At 63.9% G+C, this 15,929-nt stretch overlaps 1 protein-coding gene across 3 annotated transcripts in view; it reads right to left on the bottom strand.

The window, feature by feature from the left end:
- Positions 1-454: 454 nt before the first annotated feature.
- Positions 455-15,929, bottom strand: part of ADGRB2 (adhesion G protein-coupled receptor B2) — a 92,381-nt gene continuing 76,906 nt past the window's right edge. The window contains exons 4-33 of one of the 3 annotated variants that reach the window (XM_065697770.1): positions 15,614-15,697; positions 14,401-14,565; positions 13,187-13,351; positions 12,015-12,179; positions 10,789-10,953; positions 10,613-10,714; positions 10,403-10,509; positions 9,845-10,039; positions 9,693-9,761; positions 9,509-9,617; positions 9,289-9,435; positions 8,667-8,742; positions 8,495-8,597; positions 8,255-8,298; positions 7,295-7,421; positions 6,673-6,776; positions 6,309-6,411; positions 5,894-6,044; positions 5,600-5,669; positions 5,403-5,469; positions 5,205-5,290; positions 4,483-4,581; positions 3,530-3,701; positions 3,355-3,450; positions 2,866-2,905; positions 2,109-2,752; positions 1,772-1,807; positions 1,386-1,490; positions 1,203-1,256; positions 455-1,073 (exon numbers count right to left, since the gene is read on the bottom strand). In XM_065697770.1, the coding sequence (XP_065553842.1) occupies positions 879-1,073; positions 1,203-1,256; positions 1,386-1,490; positions 1,772-1,807; positions 2,109-2,752; positions 2,866-2,905; positions 3,355-3,450; positions 3,530-3,701; positions 4,483-4,581; positions 5,205-5,290; positions 5,403-5,469; positions 5,600-5,669; positions 5,894-6,044; positions 6,309-6,411; positions 6,673-6,776; positions 7,295-7,421; positions 8,255-8,298; positions 8,495-8,597; positions 8,667-8,742; positions 9,289-9,435; positions 9,509-9,617; positions 9,693-9,761; positions 9,845-10,039; positions 10,403-10,509; positions 10,613-10,714; positions 10,789-10,953; positions 12,015-12,179; positions 13,187-13,351; positions 14,401-14,565; positions 15,614-15,697 (3,845 nt within the window). In that variant the 3' untranslated portion in view covers positions 455-878. The remainder of the gene's footprint in view (positions 1,074-1,202; positions 1,257-1,385; positions 1,491-1,771; positions 1,808-2,108; positions 2,753-2,865; positions 2,906-3,354; positions 3,451-3,529; positions 3,702-4,482; positions 4,582-5,204; positions 5,291-5,402; positions 5,470-5,599; positions 5,670-5,893; positions 6,045-6,308; positions 6,412-6,672; positions 6,777-7,294; positions 7,422-8,254; positions 8,299-8,494; positions 8,598-8,666; positions 8,743-9,288; positions 9,436-9,508; positions 9,618-9,692; positions 9,762-9,844; positions 10,040-10,402; positions 10,510-10,612; positions 10,715-10,788; positions 10,954-12,014; positions 12,180-13,186; positions 13,352-14,400; positions 14,566-15,613; positions 15,698-15,929) is intronic. The other 2 variants (XM_065697768.1, XM_065697769.1) reach the window with 2 other exon arrangements.

The following is a 15,929-nucleotide window of genomic DNA, read 5'->3' as shown; positions in this document are numbered from 1 at the left end:
AGCGCCATCGTCCAGCCAAGCTGCTGGAGATCCACACCACGGATCAACCCTTAGCAGAGCCCCAGTTAGTCCTCGAGAGCCACGGTGCCTCCAGCACTCCCCAAGCTCCAGTCCTGCCCCTGCTCTCTCAACACAGCTCCTGGCCTAGCACAAGCCCGGCATTCACGTGCCCCAGGCAGCTGCGCCTGTGCTGATGCCAGGGATGCTCCATGTTCCATCCCTCTGCAGATTGCATGGGAATTGCCTCCAAAGTTACTAATTTGCTCATGGATTAATTACCATGTAATTCAGCGCTCCTGGCTCCCGCGATAAGACACTCATTTGCAAGGCAAGGGCACGGGCTCAGCAGGATGCTGATAGCTGGGGGGGGGGGGAACCAGCCACCACGGGGTGACACAGCCACCCCCTTTCCCTGGCTTGGACACGAGGCCGTGGCCCCACGGCACCACAGAGAGTGAACTTTTATTTCCAACAACAACAGCACCTTCCCCGTGGGGGGGGGATGGTGGGGGGGGCTGGGACGGGGCGCCGGGGGCGGCCGCTCGCGTGCACACGGTGCACGGCGTGAAGAAACATCCCGGTACAAAAGAAATGAGGATCCGATGGCCTCGACGGCCGGACCTGCCCCGGGGGTGCAGGCGTGAGCGGTGGGGTGAGCATGGGCAGGGGGGTGCACGTGTCCCCTCCGCACCCGCATCCGGAGGGTGGCAGGAGGAGAAACCACGCAAAGGACAGGCGGGAGGCGGCCGCAGCTGGGGGGGAGCACGGTGTGTCCCATGGGAATGGCTCTGGCCACGCAAGGGGCCCCCGGCCGCCACGGAGGATGGAGCAAACGCAGCATCTCGGCTGGTCCAAGACGGTGGTGGCAGGCGTGGGGCTCACACCTCGGTCTGGAAGTCACCATCGGCCACATCCAGGCCGGCGCAGGGCCCCCCCCAGTCTGCGCATCGCAGCTCCAGCCGGTCCCACTGGGCGCTGGGCAGGGACCCCAGTGTCATCGCCTTGAACGTGCTCCAGGGCTTCGGTGGTGCTGCCGGTGCCTGGAGCTGCTGCTCCTTGGGGTTGGCCGCATCCTGTGGGCAAAGAGGGAGCTGCGGCAAGCAGCCGGGTGCATGGCAATGTCCCACCACCACCACCCTGTCCAGGGGCACAACCACCACCACCACGCTCCATCCCATGTGGGACGGGGCCCAGGCACTTACATTTGCCATGCTCTTCTCCCCGCCACCCGATGAGACGCTCCACCGCTTTTCTCGCTGTGGAAAAACCCACCGTGCTCAGCTCCAGCATCATACCAGGGATGCCCCGTTTCCCCATCAGCCCCAGTGCATGCAGGGGGAGAGGGGAGGGTGCAGAGGAGCAGACTGGGGTCCCCAGGACCTCACCTTGGAGGAGCCGGCAGCCGGGGCTCGGTACCGGTCCAGTGTGTGGAACTTCTGGTTGAGCTCATGGTAAAGCTCGGAGTGGCGCTTCCGTGTGTGCATCACCTTCTGCGGGGTGAGAGCAGGGCCTGTGGCCATCCACATGGCCCTGTGCCCCTTGGCACAACCTCCCCACTGCCATCCCCATCCCTGATCTCTTCCTGCCCACTGGGGCACCCAGAGCCCCCTGCAATGCTCCCTCTGGGTGTTTTAATCAAGAGCCAACACTCGTTATTGCCTGGTATAAACCCCTCTGAGCTCGGCGGATGCTCTGCTGACATCAAGCAGAGGGAACCAGGGATGAGCTGGTTTAGAACCCGGATGGCGCCCAGCCCCATGGCGGGGCTTACCTCGAAGTCCAGGTCTGAGTATCGCAACCTCTTCCTCTGGTAGGGGACACACAGAGCCCGGAGCAGGGGGAGGAGATGGAGAAGAAAAGGGAAAGGTCTTTGCAGGCCCAGGATGTGGCAGGGGGAAGCTCATGCCAGCCTTAGGCTGTGCCACTTGTATGAGGCAGAGCCTGGCTGGGGACACGGAGCTCCAGGACGAGGTGGGGACATGCAGGCACCCACTGTGCTGCCCCATGCAGAGGGTGGGATGCTGAGCAGGGAGCATGGGGGCAATGCATGCTGCACCCTCACCCAAGCCTCTTCCCCGGCTGTGTGTCCTCGCCAGCCCCCCACTCACCTCCAGGGACCCCACTTTCATGGCAGAGCCGGGCACAGTGCGGGGCATGGTGCGGCTGCGCTCTGACAGCTCCGAGGCCAGGATCTGCCGCACGGTGGGATGCTGCTTGAACTGGAGGCCATAGGGAGCTTTCACCGTGCCGTAGGGCTGGTTCAAGTTCACATTGACATGATCCACCGCGACGAAGCCGGGGTAGGCATCACCCTCGGCTGCCGGGCGCCCCGTCCCGCCGGGCACCCCTTCCTCAGTGCTCTCATCCCGTGGGAAACGCTTGAGGCTGCTGGTGCGGCGCGGCAGCATCATGTAGTCACTCTCGCGGGGGGGCTCAGGGGCCCGCAGCCACCCATACTCCAGCGGCCGCAGGCTGCTCTCCGTGCACAGGTACACGGGACCTGGTGCCTCCAGACCCAGCTGCTGCGCCGGCGGGTCCCCCAGCTCGCCCAAGCCCGCCACCACGTTGGGTGTCATCTTGGGGACCTGGACCAGGATGCTGGAGGGAGGGATGTTTCCTGGCAGGCTGGAGAAGCCCAGGCCACCCTCCGTGGTGGTGTTGAGCTTGGGGTCTTCATCCCCATCCAGGGAGATGCGGGATAAGGTGCCCGTGATGGTAGCAGGGTTGCAGGTATTCACCTCCTTGAACAGCACTGCAGGAGGGAGCGGGGTCAGAGCCAGCCCATGGGTCTGACCCCCAGTACATGCTGCCTGTCCCTGTCCCATGGTGACAGCAGCCCCAGCGCAGGGACCGGGGACACCTCACCTGTCTGACACGCCAGGTCAACATCTTTTTCAAAGTCTGTCTATAAAAATGCATAAACGGGGGAAGAGAGAGACAGAGGAGAGAGAAAGAGGAGGAGAGAGACGGGGAAATGAATGCATCTTGGCCAGCATAGGGGGCAGTGGAGTTTGCAAGGGGGACCCTGCCCCAGTGGGGTGAACACCCCATGTCACTGCACGCTGCATCCTACACCACTGCCCACTGCATCCTACACCACTGTCCACTGCATCCCACACCAATGCCTGCTGCATCCCACACCACTGTCCACTGCATCCCACACCACTGCCCACTGCATCCCACACCACTGTCCACTGCATCCCGTACCATACCCGCTGCATCCCACACCACTGCCCACTGCGTCCCGCACCATGCCTGCTGCATCCCACACCACTGCCCACTGCATCCCGCACCATGCCCGCTGCATCCCACACCACTGCCCACTGCGTCCCGCACCGGCGCTGCCGCACTCACCAGGATCTGAACCTGCCCGTTCTTGCAGGAGTCAGGCGAGTTTTCATTCTCCTCGCCCCTGCACCCCCCCATCTGACACTTCACCACATCCTGGACCTGTGGGGACAGAGGCGGTCATGACCCCGCAGCCAGGGGTGTCCCCCCCCGCCCTGGCACCCCCCTGGGGCCACCGCACCTCTCGGCGCAGGAACCCGTGCACGGTGATGATGACGAAGCCCTGGACAGAGTTGAAGACGGCAAAGAGGACCTGGAAGAGGATGGAGCGCCGGTCGGTCATGGCGAGCACGGCCGACATCCAGGTCAGCGCCAGCAGAGGCAGGACCACGCAGGAGCTCCACAGCGATGCCCTGGGGCAGGGAGAGAGGGGCTGGGGTGAGCCCATTGCACGGGGGCTGCCCCACAACAGCCCCCCGAGCATCACCCCTCGCCCCGCAATGTGGACAGGGCTGACCGAACCCCAGGCCCCCCCCAGGCCCCCACGGACCCCTCTTCTGTGGTGTCCCCAAGTGCTGGCTGGGTGCCTGCCTTAGGGTGAGGGGGCCCTGGGCTCCTTCTGCCTGCCCAGGCTGAGGCATCAGCATTGCCAAGCAGCCCAGGTGGGGCACAGCCACAGGTCCCTGTCCCCACACAGTGTGAGGGGGGACATGGGGCCACCATCACCCTCCCACAGCCACAAGAAGAGCATAAATGGGGTTTCTTTCTCTTTGAACAGTGAATTCTGGGGCTGCTTCTAGTGCAACTAACCCCTGGGGCCAGGGACCTCCACTGACCGAGGTGCAGTGGTCACAGCCTGGCCCTCTGGACACATCCTAGCAGGGAGAGGGTCTCATTGACACCCCAAGGCCAGGACTGTCCATGCCCCATGGCGTGGGTCCCCTCATTCCCTCCCCACTCCCAAACTGCCCCAGGGAAGAGAAGCTGAGCCCTCACAATGACGTGACCTGCGGGAAGCCATGCCATGCAGACGTGATGGCCACGGTGGGGCCGCCCCAAGCACACAGCCTTCACCCTGCCCATGGGACCCCCAACCCACAGCATGTCCCCCACCCCAGGGCGATGCCCAGAGTCCCCCCCCCCCGAGGTGCAAGGCTGTGCTGGGGGCGGGGGGGCCGCGTGGTGGGCACTAACATGGCACTGCTGGCGGTGGCGGAGGTCATGGCCGCGCTGGACACCACGCCGCACTTGGTGCATTTCAGCAGCAGGTTGCCGCAGGGGGGGGGCTTGGAGCTATGTGCCCACCATCCCCCCGGCGCCCCGCGGCCAGGACCGGGCCACGAGGGGATGCAGGTGAGGGGAGCAAGGCCATGGGAGAGTGGGGTGGATGGACAGATGGAGGGAGGGAGGGAGGGAGGGATGGATAGACAGAGGGAGGGAGGGAGGGAGGGAGGAATGGATGGATGGATGGATGGATGGATGGATGGATGGATGGATGGATGGATGAATGGATGGATGGATGGATGGATGGAAAGAGGCAAAAAGCAATGGGAGAAGAAAAAGAGAAAGAGAGAAGTCGTGTTAGTTGAGGGAAGCAGCAGTTGTTAATGATGAGCGGTGGCGGGATGGGGCAGGCAGGGCTCAGCCCCCTCCGCTGGCAGCAGGGAATGGGCTCTGCAGTGTGCGCCCCCCCCCCCCTTCCCCAGGGGAAGGTGCTGGGGTCACTCCCCCCCCCCCCAGCAGCCTGCAACAAGGGGCTATGGCTGCCCCATGCTTGGCTCCCACCACCCGCTGATGGAGTGAAGTGTGCCCTGTGCTCAGCGCGCTGCTGCCGGACACCCCTTGCTGTGCCCTGCAAGCAGGGCTGGGAGCACCGCGTCAGCCCCGGGACAGCCCCGCCGGCGCAGGGCACTTACCCAGCTCGCTGCTTTTTGGACTTATCTGAAATGCCATCACGGGACATGAGCTTGTTGAACACGATGATGCCCACCAGCATGTTCACCTTGGGCGAGAGCGGCGCCGGGATTAGGGCACGGAGCCCTCGGAGAGGCAGGGCTGGCACCCACCACACACCGGGGTGGGGTTTGGGGGTCCCAGGCTTGGGGTCAGCTCACCAGCACGATGACAGCAGCGGGTCCCACGAAGGCGTAGAGCAAACCGCCCTCCAGCGAGAGCCAGCAGCTGCAGGGACCGTGCTGTGTCAGGGGCTGGTGGGGATGGGACCATCCAGGCCCCCATCCCCTCCTCCCAGTGCTGCTTCCAGCCCGGAGCAGTCCCATGCCCAGCCCTGTGCCCCCCTGCCCCCACGTACTAGCTCGCTGTCCCGTAGCCTTTGGTCCGTGTGAAGCCAACAGAGACTGCGACCACAAGGGCTGGCAACCCTGAAGAGGGGAGATGAGGCTGGAGATGCAGGGGGTGGCAGCACTGTCACCCCCCAGCATCACCCCTGTGGATGGGGCCTTTCTGTCAGCCCCCCATAGTCTGGCTGCTCAGAGGAGCCAAGACACCAGGGTCTGCTTTCCTCCACTGTGCCTCAGTTTCCCCTCCTGACAACCGTGCGGTGCCTCCCCTCTGCCCATCGGGACCAACCCTGCCATGCTCTTACCCCATCCCAAGCACAGGAAGCGTTTCCTGACCAGGCGTGTCCGGATCCGGCCGATCACTGCCAGGTAGGACTGCCAGGCCTCTGTCAGCACCCAGCAGAAGGACGAGAGGAAGAAGAAGTGGAGGAAGGCTGCTGTCATGGTGCACACACCCTGCGGGAATGCGGGTACATCAAGGGGAGGCATCGCGGCACCACCGCAGCCACGTGGGGCTTAAATTCCCAAACCCCGGCAAGGTTTGTGTCAAAGCCACGGACGCAAAGGATTAATCCTGAGATTGAGTTAATCCAAATCCAATCTGATGCTGAGAGCCAGCAGGGACAAGAAGACCGGCCAGGAGAAGAGGGCTCGGACCCCACTGCAGCCCCTGTGCCCACCCAGGGACCCCCATGAAGGGTGCACAGTGGTGGCACCCACCTTGCTGAGCATCTGGGACTGCCCCACGAGGATGAGGATGTTGGAGGCCAGGATGGACACACAGAAATTGAGCAGGATGATGGAGCGCTCCGACTTGATGAACCTGCGGGCAGGAGCAGCGTGGGGCCGGGGTACCAGCCTGTCCCACACCCGTCCCCTACCCCCAGCACGCTGTGGGTGCTGTCCTGCGCCGGGGCAGTGCCAGGTAGCCTGGCTGCTGCCACGGTTATCCCATTCCCACCACGCTGCATTTCATCACGTTAGTGTTGAGCCTTGCTCATGCTGTGCCCCCCTTTTGTCACCCCCTTCCTGCATGGTCTTGCACCCCGTGTGCTGCCCAGGTTCCCCTCTGTCCCTGTGTCACCTCCAGAAGGCAGCGTAGATCACCAGCAGTGTCAGCAGGGCCATGCAGGACACAGCGCAGCCGATCATCAGCGGCACGGATGGAGTACCCGAGGAGTCCATGGCCTGGTGTGGAACAGGGAGGGGGGAATGGCTGAGCCCGGCCCCCCCATAGCTGCTCCGTGTGCACCACTGGGCCCCTGAACCCCCCTAGCTGGGGACCCCCGGGAGCCGGGGGGGTTGGTGGCGTCGCAGCCAAGGCGGCTTCCCGGGGACCCATGCCCATCTCCATGCCGACGCGGGATGCAGGTGGAATAGCAATGGGATGGGGGGATGCTGCGGCCAGGCCTGCCCCTCCCCTCCTGGCACACTGCAATGCCCTGCATGGAGCCCTATAGACCACAACAGCCCCGTGCCCACATAAGCCCATCCTTGGGGTGCCAGGGGGCTGGGGTCCTTCCCATGGGTGATGAAGGACACCCCCCTACCCTCCAGTGCGCACCCCATCCACCAGGATGCCTGCAGGCAGCACCCTGCCCATCGCCATCCTCCTTTGGGACCCCCGCCTCGGCCAGGCCCCACAGCCCAGGGATCACCCCCCATCCACAGCCCGTGTTCCCAGCAGGCTCATCCCAGTCCCCTACCAGGTCTCTAGGCAGCTGGGCGAGGACGGCGAAGGTGGCGAGCTGGCGGCACTGGCACTTGGTGTGCGCCGGGAGGGTCTCCAGGGTTTGGCAGCTCTCCGTGTCCCAGTTTCCCAAGCCAGCATCCCTGATTAATGGGACAGGGAGAGTGAGGGGGAGCAGTTTGAAATGATCAAACACAGGCGCAGCCCCTCGGCCTCTCCAGACTTAACCCATTGCTGGCCCTGCTTGAGGGGTGGTGGCTGGAGGGGTCACTGCCAGCAGACAGGTTAATCCCCCCCTTGCTGCCCTGCCCACCCTGGTTGTGATCCTCATGGAGCTGTGCAATGTGAAGGCTTCATTTTTAATCACCCCAAACAGGTCTGGGTGGAGGGGGAACCCACAGATGGGGGGGACAGGTCCAGGAGGAGGGGTGGTCTGGATGGATAGGGATGAGGGAGCACCAGGGCAGGAGCCCCTACGGCTCACAGCAGAGACGTGCTGCCCCAAATCCAGACCTGCCTGGGTACCCCCCCGGCCATGGGACCCCCCCGGAGGGGGCTGTGTGCCCCGTGGTGACACTGGCCACGCACAGGGAGAGCAGCCACGGCTCCCAGCAAGGCAGAGAACCTGGGAACTGGGTCTGTGGGACAGCTGGGAGCACAGCTCAACCCACCCAGGGCCGGGCTGAGACCGGCCGCACTCACCACAACCCATCGCCTCCCCATCAGCACTGGAGCTGCGCTGGAACCAGTGCCCCGGGGTGCAGAGCCCCCACAGGAGCCTGGCCCCCTCCCCATGCCCTACTTTCCCTCTCTGCTGCCACGGCGCTGGGCTCCGTGCTCACAAATCGCATCTGTCAGGCTGGCAGCATCGGCGCCGCGATGCAGCCATCCTGGTTCACCCCAGTGAGGGACCGGCCCCGCTCCCCATCCCTCCCGCCAGGACCCAGCACCCAGCGACGTCCCTGTCCCCACTCACGTCCTTGAGTAGTCCCAGGTGACGCACTGCGGGTGGGACGTTCCCTGTGGGCAGAGGGGTGGATCAGAACTTCACCCCCTGCCCTTCTCCCAGCCCCAGAAGGGTATTTGGTCCATGGGGACCTGCCCGGCTCCCCCAGCACTGCCACATCCCCATCACAGATGCTTCTGCCTGGGGATGGGGCTGGTGGGACCCACGAGGGAGCACGAGGTGACACGGTGCGGGGCTGGGGACACTCACGTTGATGATGTGGGACAGCTCCACCAGGACGAGGGGCTCAGCGGGCTTGGTCGGAGGGCGCACGGTCACCATGAGCACCTTGGAGGTGACGGCCAGGGGGGTCCTGCGGGGGGGCAGCAGGGGCTGTCACAGGGATGGGGACAGGCGCGGGCACCGCGGGCAGCGCACTCACCTGGGCGCGGGCAGGATCAGCCCCAGCGTGCGGAACAGCACGGCCCCGATGACGAAGTGGGACGATTCATCTGCTTCTGCGGGGGCGGCAAGGGGAGAGCAGCGCCGTGAGCACAGCACACGCGGGGGCCCAGCCAGCACGCGAGCACACGTGACGGCACGCACGCCTGTCCCCGACACGCGGGAAGGAACAGGGAACCCCTCCCCGACAGGCACGGCCCACACGGGCACACACGTGTGCTCCCGGGTGTGCAGCTGCACACACAGAGCCCCGGACGTGCCAGCCTGCACATGTTCACGGGCACATACATCCACGCTCCCAGACATGCTTGCTCACACATGTGTGAATGTGCACCTCGCCACACATGCATGCTCCATGCACACGCGTGTGCGGAGCCCCAGACGTGTACTCACGAGTGCTCACACACACGTACACGCGTGCAGACCCCAGACGTGCACTCACACGTGCATGCCCATGCACATGTACACCTGTGCAGACCCCAGATGTGCACTCACATGTGAGTGCTCACACACACGTACACGCGTGCAGAGCCCCAGATGTGCGCTCTCTCGCGCACGCACACTCGCACACATGCACGCGCACGCGCACCGTGCTGGCTCACCGGCAGAGGCGAGGCTGAGCACCTCCCTGGGGATGAAGAGCTTGTCCTCGGAGCTGCGGGCCCAATCCTTCATGCCCCGGCGCCCCTTCATCGGGAAGTTGATGTCGCTGGAGACAGCGGTGACTGGCTCCCGCTGGATGCTGATCACTGCGGGGGCAGAGCCAGTGTCAGCACCCAGCCCCCTGCCCTCACCGACCCCCGTGCCCCCCCCAGTGCTCACCCAGGTTGTCGGTGACGATGAGGTTGCTCTGGAAAGCCTTCAGCGCGTCCCCCACCAGATGGATGAAGTCCTCCACCACCTTCATGAGGTGCACGGAGCCAGGAGAGACCTGCGGGCGAGGGGCCGTGGTGGGGACGTGCCGGCTGCGCCCCAGCTGCCCGTGCCCGTGCCCGGCTTCACTGACCTGCTGCGCATCCTCCCACTTGTCCCGGTTCTCCACATCCACCATGTAACTCACCACCTGGAAGAAGCGCTGCGGGGCCGGCACTCAGCAGGGCCGGGGCTGGGCACCAACCACCTCCCAGGGCTCTCCCTCACTGTCCCCAGCCCTGCTACCTGCACGTCCTCAGAGGACGGGATGTACGTGGCCCTCTTGAAGGTGTCGGTGACGTTGCGCAGGATCTCCACAGAGAACAGCAGGTCCCCACTGTAGTAGGTCTTGCGGGCCATGAGCTCCAACAAGCTCCGCACCACTTGTGACATGCCCTCGCCTGCCAGCACCCGCTGCCCCTTGGCCAGGTGCTCCCGCAGCTTGTACAAGACCGAGGACACCAGTGTCACTTGGCCACCAGCACCCTCAGCAGTGTCCCCAGGTCCCTCACCATGCTCAGAGCCCAGGAAGGGTGGATGCTGCAGGGCTAATTGCATTACTTAGGGTAGCAGCAGGATACGGGGGTGTTGGGGGTCTTCCCATCCTGGTTTCCAAAGGACACAGGAACACAGCCTGGACCTCTGGCTCTAGGATGGGGTCCCTTTTCCCAGCCCTGTCTGGGGGGCCCTGCCTCAGTTTCCCCATGTGGTGGCCAGCCAGGGCTGCCCAGGGATGGGGCAGACCCCTAGTGCTGGGGAGGGGAGAGGAGGGTAAGGAGGGTCCACGCCAGAGCGAGCACCTACTGAGAGATGCAAGTATCGGTACTCGCGGGAGATGCAGCGGGCGAAGCTGGGGACGCCCCAGTAGGCAACACCATGGGGGCTCAGCAGGCACCGGCGGCTGGCAGACCCTGTGTGGGACAACCAGGTTTGGAGCTGGCGTGGGACCCGGCACACTGAGGTTGGACGACGACCCCTGGTGCCACCCGTCACCGCCCGCCCTGCGCCCCTCACCCGTGGCATTGGGGGGACACTTGTTGTAGATGATCTCCCCTGCAGCCGTTTTCTTCCAGGTCATCAGCATCACGTTCTCGTCCTTGCACATCTCATGGTAGGCTGCGGAGTGAGAACAGGGGGTCAGGCGCAGGCTGGATGCAGGGTGATGGGCACTGGGGCAGGGATGTCCCTACCTGGGCACTTCTTTTCGTTGCAGGTCTTCACCTCCTCGCCGGAGCCCTCGCAGGGGTAGCCCTGCATGCCCGAGCCTTCGCACATGCGGAAGCGCCGCTGCCAGCCCGTGTCGCAGGTCTTGGAGCAGAGGCTCCAGTGGTTCCAGGGGCCCCATTTGCTGTCTGCTGTGGGGATGGGGACACCATGGGACACCTGGCTCAGCATGGGAGGTGGCACCAGAGGGATGGAGACGGGGCAGGCACCAGCTACGGCTGCCCCCATGCCATGGATCAAAAGCCCCTCTGGGTATGAAATCCATGGATCAATGATTGAAATCTCCCGTAGACGCTACCCGTGCCAGCAGCCCAAGGGCCTCCTTGGGTGCCCGGCAGAGCCAAATCCCCGCTCCGGCTGCCGTGGTGGCCATGGCACAGCAACCACCCCTCTCCACACCTGCGACCAATGCCAAGGGCACAAAGGACAAGATGAAGATGAGGTTGAAGGACATGATGAGAACAGGATCCATCCTTTGGCCTGCCATCCCCAGAGCCAGCCGCATGTGTGCACACAAGAGGTCGAACGTGTTTGCACACCCAAAGCACACCAGGACCTGTAGCCACCCAGCACCAGCGGGTGCCCTCAGCGTGACACAGGGGTGAGGGCACAGGGTGAATCCCTGACTCTGTGCCCAGTGGGTTCAGCCGGTACGAGGGAGGGTGGCTGCTGACCTCCGGCATCACCCTTTGGCTCCTGCTCCCCTACGCCCAAATCTGCATCCTCGTGTCACCAGTGGTGACAACACAGCAGATGCAAGGCTGGACCATGTGCACTGACATGGTGTGCGCTGACATGGTGTGCAATGAAGTGGTGTGCTCTGATGTGATGTGCACTGATGTGCCGTGCACTGATGTGCCGTACACTGATGTGCCATGCCCTGGTGTGCCGTGCACTGAGGTGCCGTGCACTGAGGTGCTGTGCCCTGGTGTGCCGTGCACTGAGATGGTGTGCACCGATGTGCCGTGCACTGGTGTGGTGTACACCGATGTGGTGTGCACCGATGTAGTGTGCACCGATGTGGTGTACACTGATGTGCCGTGCACTGATGTGCCGTGCACCAATGTGCCGTGCACCGATGATGTGCCGTGCACCAATGTGGTGTGCACCGATGATGTGCCGTGCACCGATGTGCCGTGCCATTGGCACGCGTGGTCTCCCCTCCCGCTCCCCCCACCGCGCGGGGCCTTACTGGGACAGGTGGGATTGGAGCACTCCCGTGCGTCGGCGTGTGCCCCGCGGCACTCGGCCCAGCCGTGTGCCGAGACGCTGCACTTGCGCGTCCGCTGCTGCGTGCCGTTGGCGCAGGTGACGGAGCAGCGGCTCCAGGCGCCCCACTCCAGCCACTGCCCTTCCACTGCGGGGACAAGGAGAGCGTCGTCAGCCCCCACTGGCCGGCGGCCTCTCGGCCACGGCTCCCCGTGACCCACACCGGGCTCTCTGTGCAACGGGTCCAACCTAAGGACGTGCCGGCTCTTCCCGTGCTGCCCCCAACAGTCAGCGCAGAATCCTGCCCTGGGGGTGGACCGTCACCAGGACTGGCCCCTCAGCATCCTGAGTGCTGCTCCTGCAGCACCGCCACACCCAGCCTTGCTGCATGGCCACGCTCCAGGGACCCTGCCATCGCTGACCACCAAAACCAGCAGCCCCGGCATCACTCCCCACCAAAGCGGTTGCTGTAAGTGCCAGAGCAGGAGGAGAAGGAGCTGCTGTGAGCTTCCATCACTCCAGCAGCATTTCCATGTGCCATAGTGGCAGGTCCCTGGTGGAGCTGCTGCACATGGGGTGCACCCCATGCACCCCATAGCTCCTGACCTCTCTCCGGCTCCCAGCCGGCCACCAGAATCTGCACACCACGTGTGAGGTCCATGCCTGACACGGCGTCATCTCTGTCCATCACAACAGAAACCCCACGGCCACCACCAGAGCCTCTCCTGGCACACAGGAGGAAGGGATGAAGATGCCACACCACACACAGACAGACCTTGAAACTGCCCCCCTTTGCCACCTCTGGCCGCCTACCCGCGACGTCCCCATTGTCGCACTGGTGCCAGCGCTGCGCCTGCCACAGGGAGCAGTCAGCAGCGGGCAGGGAAGGAGCCAGCTCCTCCATGGTCCCCAGGCTGGTCCTGCCTGCCTGCAGCAGCGCCTCAAGTGCCTTGGCATGGCCGACAGAGCTGGATCTGCAGCCAGGTTTCCAGCAGGGACCGGAGGGTGCGCCCATGTCACAGCACCCGTGTCCCCACGGGCTGTCCCCGGCCTCCGTGGCGGTGCCACCCGTCCCTCGCAGCGCCGCAGCCCGGTGCCGGGAGCTGTGTCCTGGCATTCCCAGGGGAAGGAGGAGCAGGGGGAGGAGGTACTGACCCTGGCAGCTCGCGATATTGCAGGGCTTGGCCTGCAGCTCGGGGCCCTCGCAGGCTTTCCCTCCGCGCCGCGGGGCCACGCACCGCCGCGTCCTGGTCCTGGCCCCTCGCCCGCAGGTCACCGAGCACAGGCTCCACGGGGACCACTCCTCCCATGCGCCGTGAACTGCAACACAGCACAGAGCCATCGCCGCAGCCCCCGGCCCCGTGGCGCCCGCCTCCTCCTCCTGCCGCCGCGGTCCTGCCCGGGGCAGAGCCCTTGTGTCCGGGGCTCCATGGCGGAGCCAGGCACGGTTCCACTGGCACCTCCTGCCCCATCATCACGCCTGAGCCTGAACCCTGAGGGCCCCAAGCAGGCAGCGGTGCCGCTGCCGCTCCCTGCCCTGCTGCAGCCTCCCGTTCATGTCCTGGCCCCGGCGCACACGAATCCCCACATCCACGCACAGCACAGATCACCCCAACCCATGGCGCCGCACCAGGCATGGCTCCTCACGCATAGCACCCATGGGAGATCAGGGAGCGGGGACCCACATGGCACATACACATCCTAAAGGATGCTCCGCCATGAGCTGTGATCCCCCTGGAATGCCAGGACAGGGCTGTGCTCCCCAGTACAGAAGGGACCGTGTTTTGGGGGTGTAAAGTCCACAGAACATCCTAGCCTCAGACAGGACATCCCACACTGCCAGTGTCCCACACAAGACACACAGACACCACCATGGACAGACAGACCAGTACATGGCCCAGTGAGCCCCCAAGCATCCTGCCTGCTCCTGCCTACAGCCTGCCTCAACGCACCAAGCAGCTCATCCCCCTTCTGCCCTACATGGTGGGGGACCCCAACACCACCCCGAGTCCCCTGGCGCAGGCTCCAGCCCTGGCTTCTCATCCAGCACAAAGCACGGAGACACCCCGAGGTTCCCAGGATGGAGAGGGGTCACCAGCAGAGCTGCTCCCAAGGCAAATGCCCCGGCACTGTGGCACCCATTCCAGGCTTGCTTGCTCCCCATTGGATTCCCAAGAGCTGGGACAGCTGAGAAGGCAAGATGATGGGGGAATGTCTGGGAGCAGCCCAGCATGGGATGAGCAGCGCCTGCTTCTATGACAGTGTTGCCACGCAGAGACACCCTCCTCATCCACCCCAGCAGCTCCAGTGACACCCCCACTGTCCCCAGCCAGCGCTGGGCACCCCCTGCGGCCCCCATGCCCCCGTACCTGGGCACGTGGCTGTGTTATTGCAGGTCCGTGTCTCCCGGAGGAGCCCACTGCACAGCGTCCCATAGGGCGAGGAGACGCAGGAGCGTGTCCGTACCTGGGAGCCCTGCCCGCACGTCAGGGAGCAGACGCTCCATTGGGACCATTCCTCTGCTGCCGGATCCCCTGTGGGAGACAGGGAGAGAGAGACACAGAGCCTGAGAGACAGAGACTGCCTGGGGGGCTGTGGAGGGTCATAGGATCACAGCATAATGGAACAGTTTGTATTGAAGGGGCCTTAAAGCTCATCCAGCTCCAACCCCTGCCACGGGCAGGGACCCCTTCCACTGGAGCAGCTTGCTCCATCCCCATCCAAGCTGGCCTTGATCCAGGCAGCAACCATGAGCACAAGGACATGGTGACAATGGCACTGAGGACATAAGGAAGGTGAAGGAGCCTGTGCCACCCTCAGACCTAGGACCAGCTGCACGTGGAGAAGGGGTCAGGGCACAGGATCAAGCTCCACAAGAGGGACAGCACCAAACCAGAGCATCCTGGTGCAGTTCCCCCTCCCCACCCAGGCACAGTGCTGACATTTACAACCACCTGTCTCTTATTAAGCTTGATGGTGTCTCTGAAGCTATTGGACAGGCCAGAAGAAAAGGCCATCAGTTTAAATTAAAAAGGAATACACAGAGGAGGGTTTTGAAGGGGATAATTTGTCCTGGAGACAGGCAGGATGCAGGGCTCCCATGGAGGTGACAATGCTCTGTGTCACACAGGGACCCTGGGGCTGGACTGGGTCGCCACTGGGGTCACCCCACATGGATCCCAGTGGGGCAGGACCCCTTTGAGCACCTGAGTGTGGCCAGGAGGAGATCTGCATGCCAGGCGCGTGGAGCAGAGCCCTTGGAGCGCTGGAGCATCCATCTTGTGCTCACCTCCAAGCTCTCCGACCATAAATCAGGGTGGCGGGGGGGGGGGGGGGGGGGGCACAGCACGCTCAGGTGACCCCGATGGATTTGCCAAATAAATACATTTGAATGAAACAATTAATAATAGATTTTTGTCCTTTGCTTCACAAGCCTCAGAGGAAGGTGTAAAGGAAAAACATATAAATGGAGCAAATTAAGTCACTCCGTGGGCAGGAAGCAAAGGAAGTCGCTCCACCTCCATCACCACTGGCTACCAAGCCCAGTGCCTCCAGTGTCCTGTGCTGGGGCCGCGCTGGTACCTGTCTGGGCCATGTAGACACCTGGTTCATCTGCTGACCGTGGCCACTGGGTTTTCACCTTCTGGTTCTCCTCGACTGCATTGCCTGGAAGAGAGAAGTGCTCCTGTGAAAGCAGGCAGGGGATGGAGATGAGGATGGGGACAGGCCACAGTGAGTAGAGGCACATTGCAGGGAGATACAGGGATGCCTGACCCACGCTGAGCACCATGTGGCATCCTCAAGGGCAAGAGATGGGTGAGCATGGGTGAACACGCTCATAGAGCCCCCAAAATGTGTCACAGCTCCCCCAAACACATCTTCCCCCCATCACAGGGGC

This window comes from Lathamus discolor, chromosome 18 (genome assembly GCF_037157495.1).
Source record: "Lathamus discolor isolate bLatDis1 chromosome 18, bLatDis1.hap1, whole genome shotgun sequence".
Classification (NCBI taxonomy): domain Eukaryota; kingdom Metazoa; phylum Chordata; class Aves; order Psittaciformes; family Psittacidae; genus Lathamus; species Lathamus discolor.
Note: the sequence above shows the minus strand (reverse complement) of the source record. Positions and strands in the feature narration are given on the sequence as shown.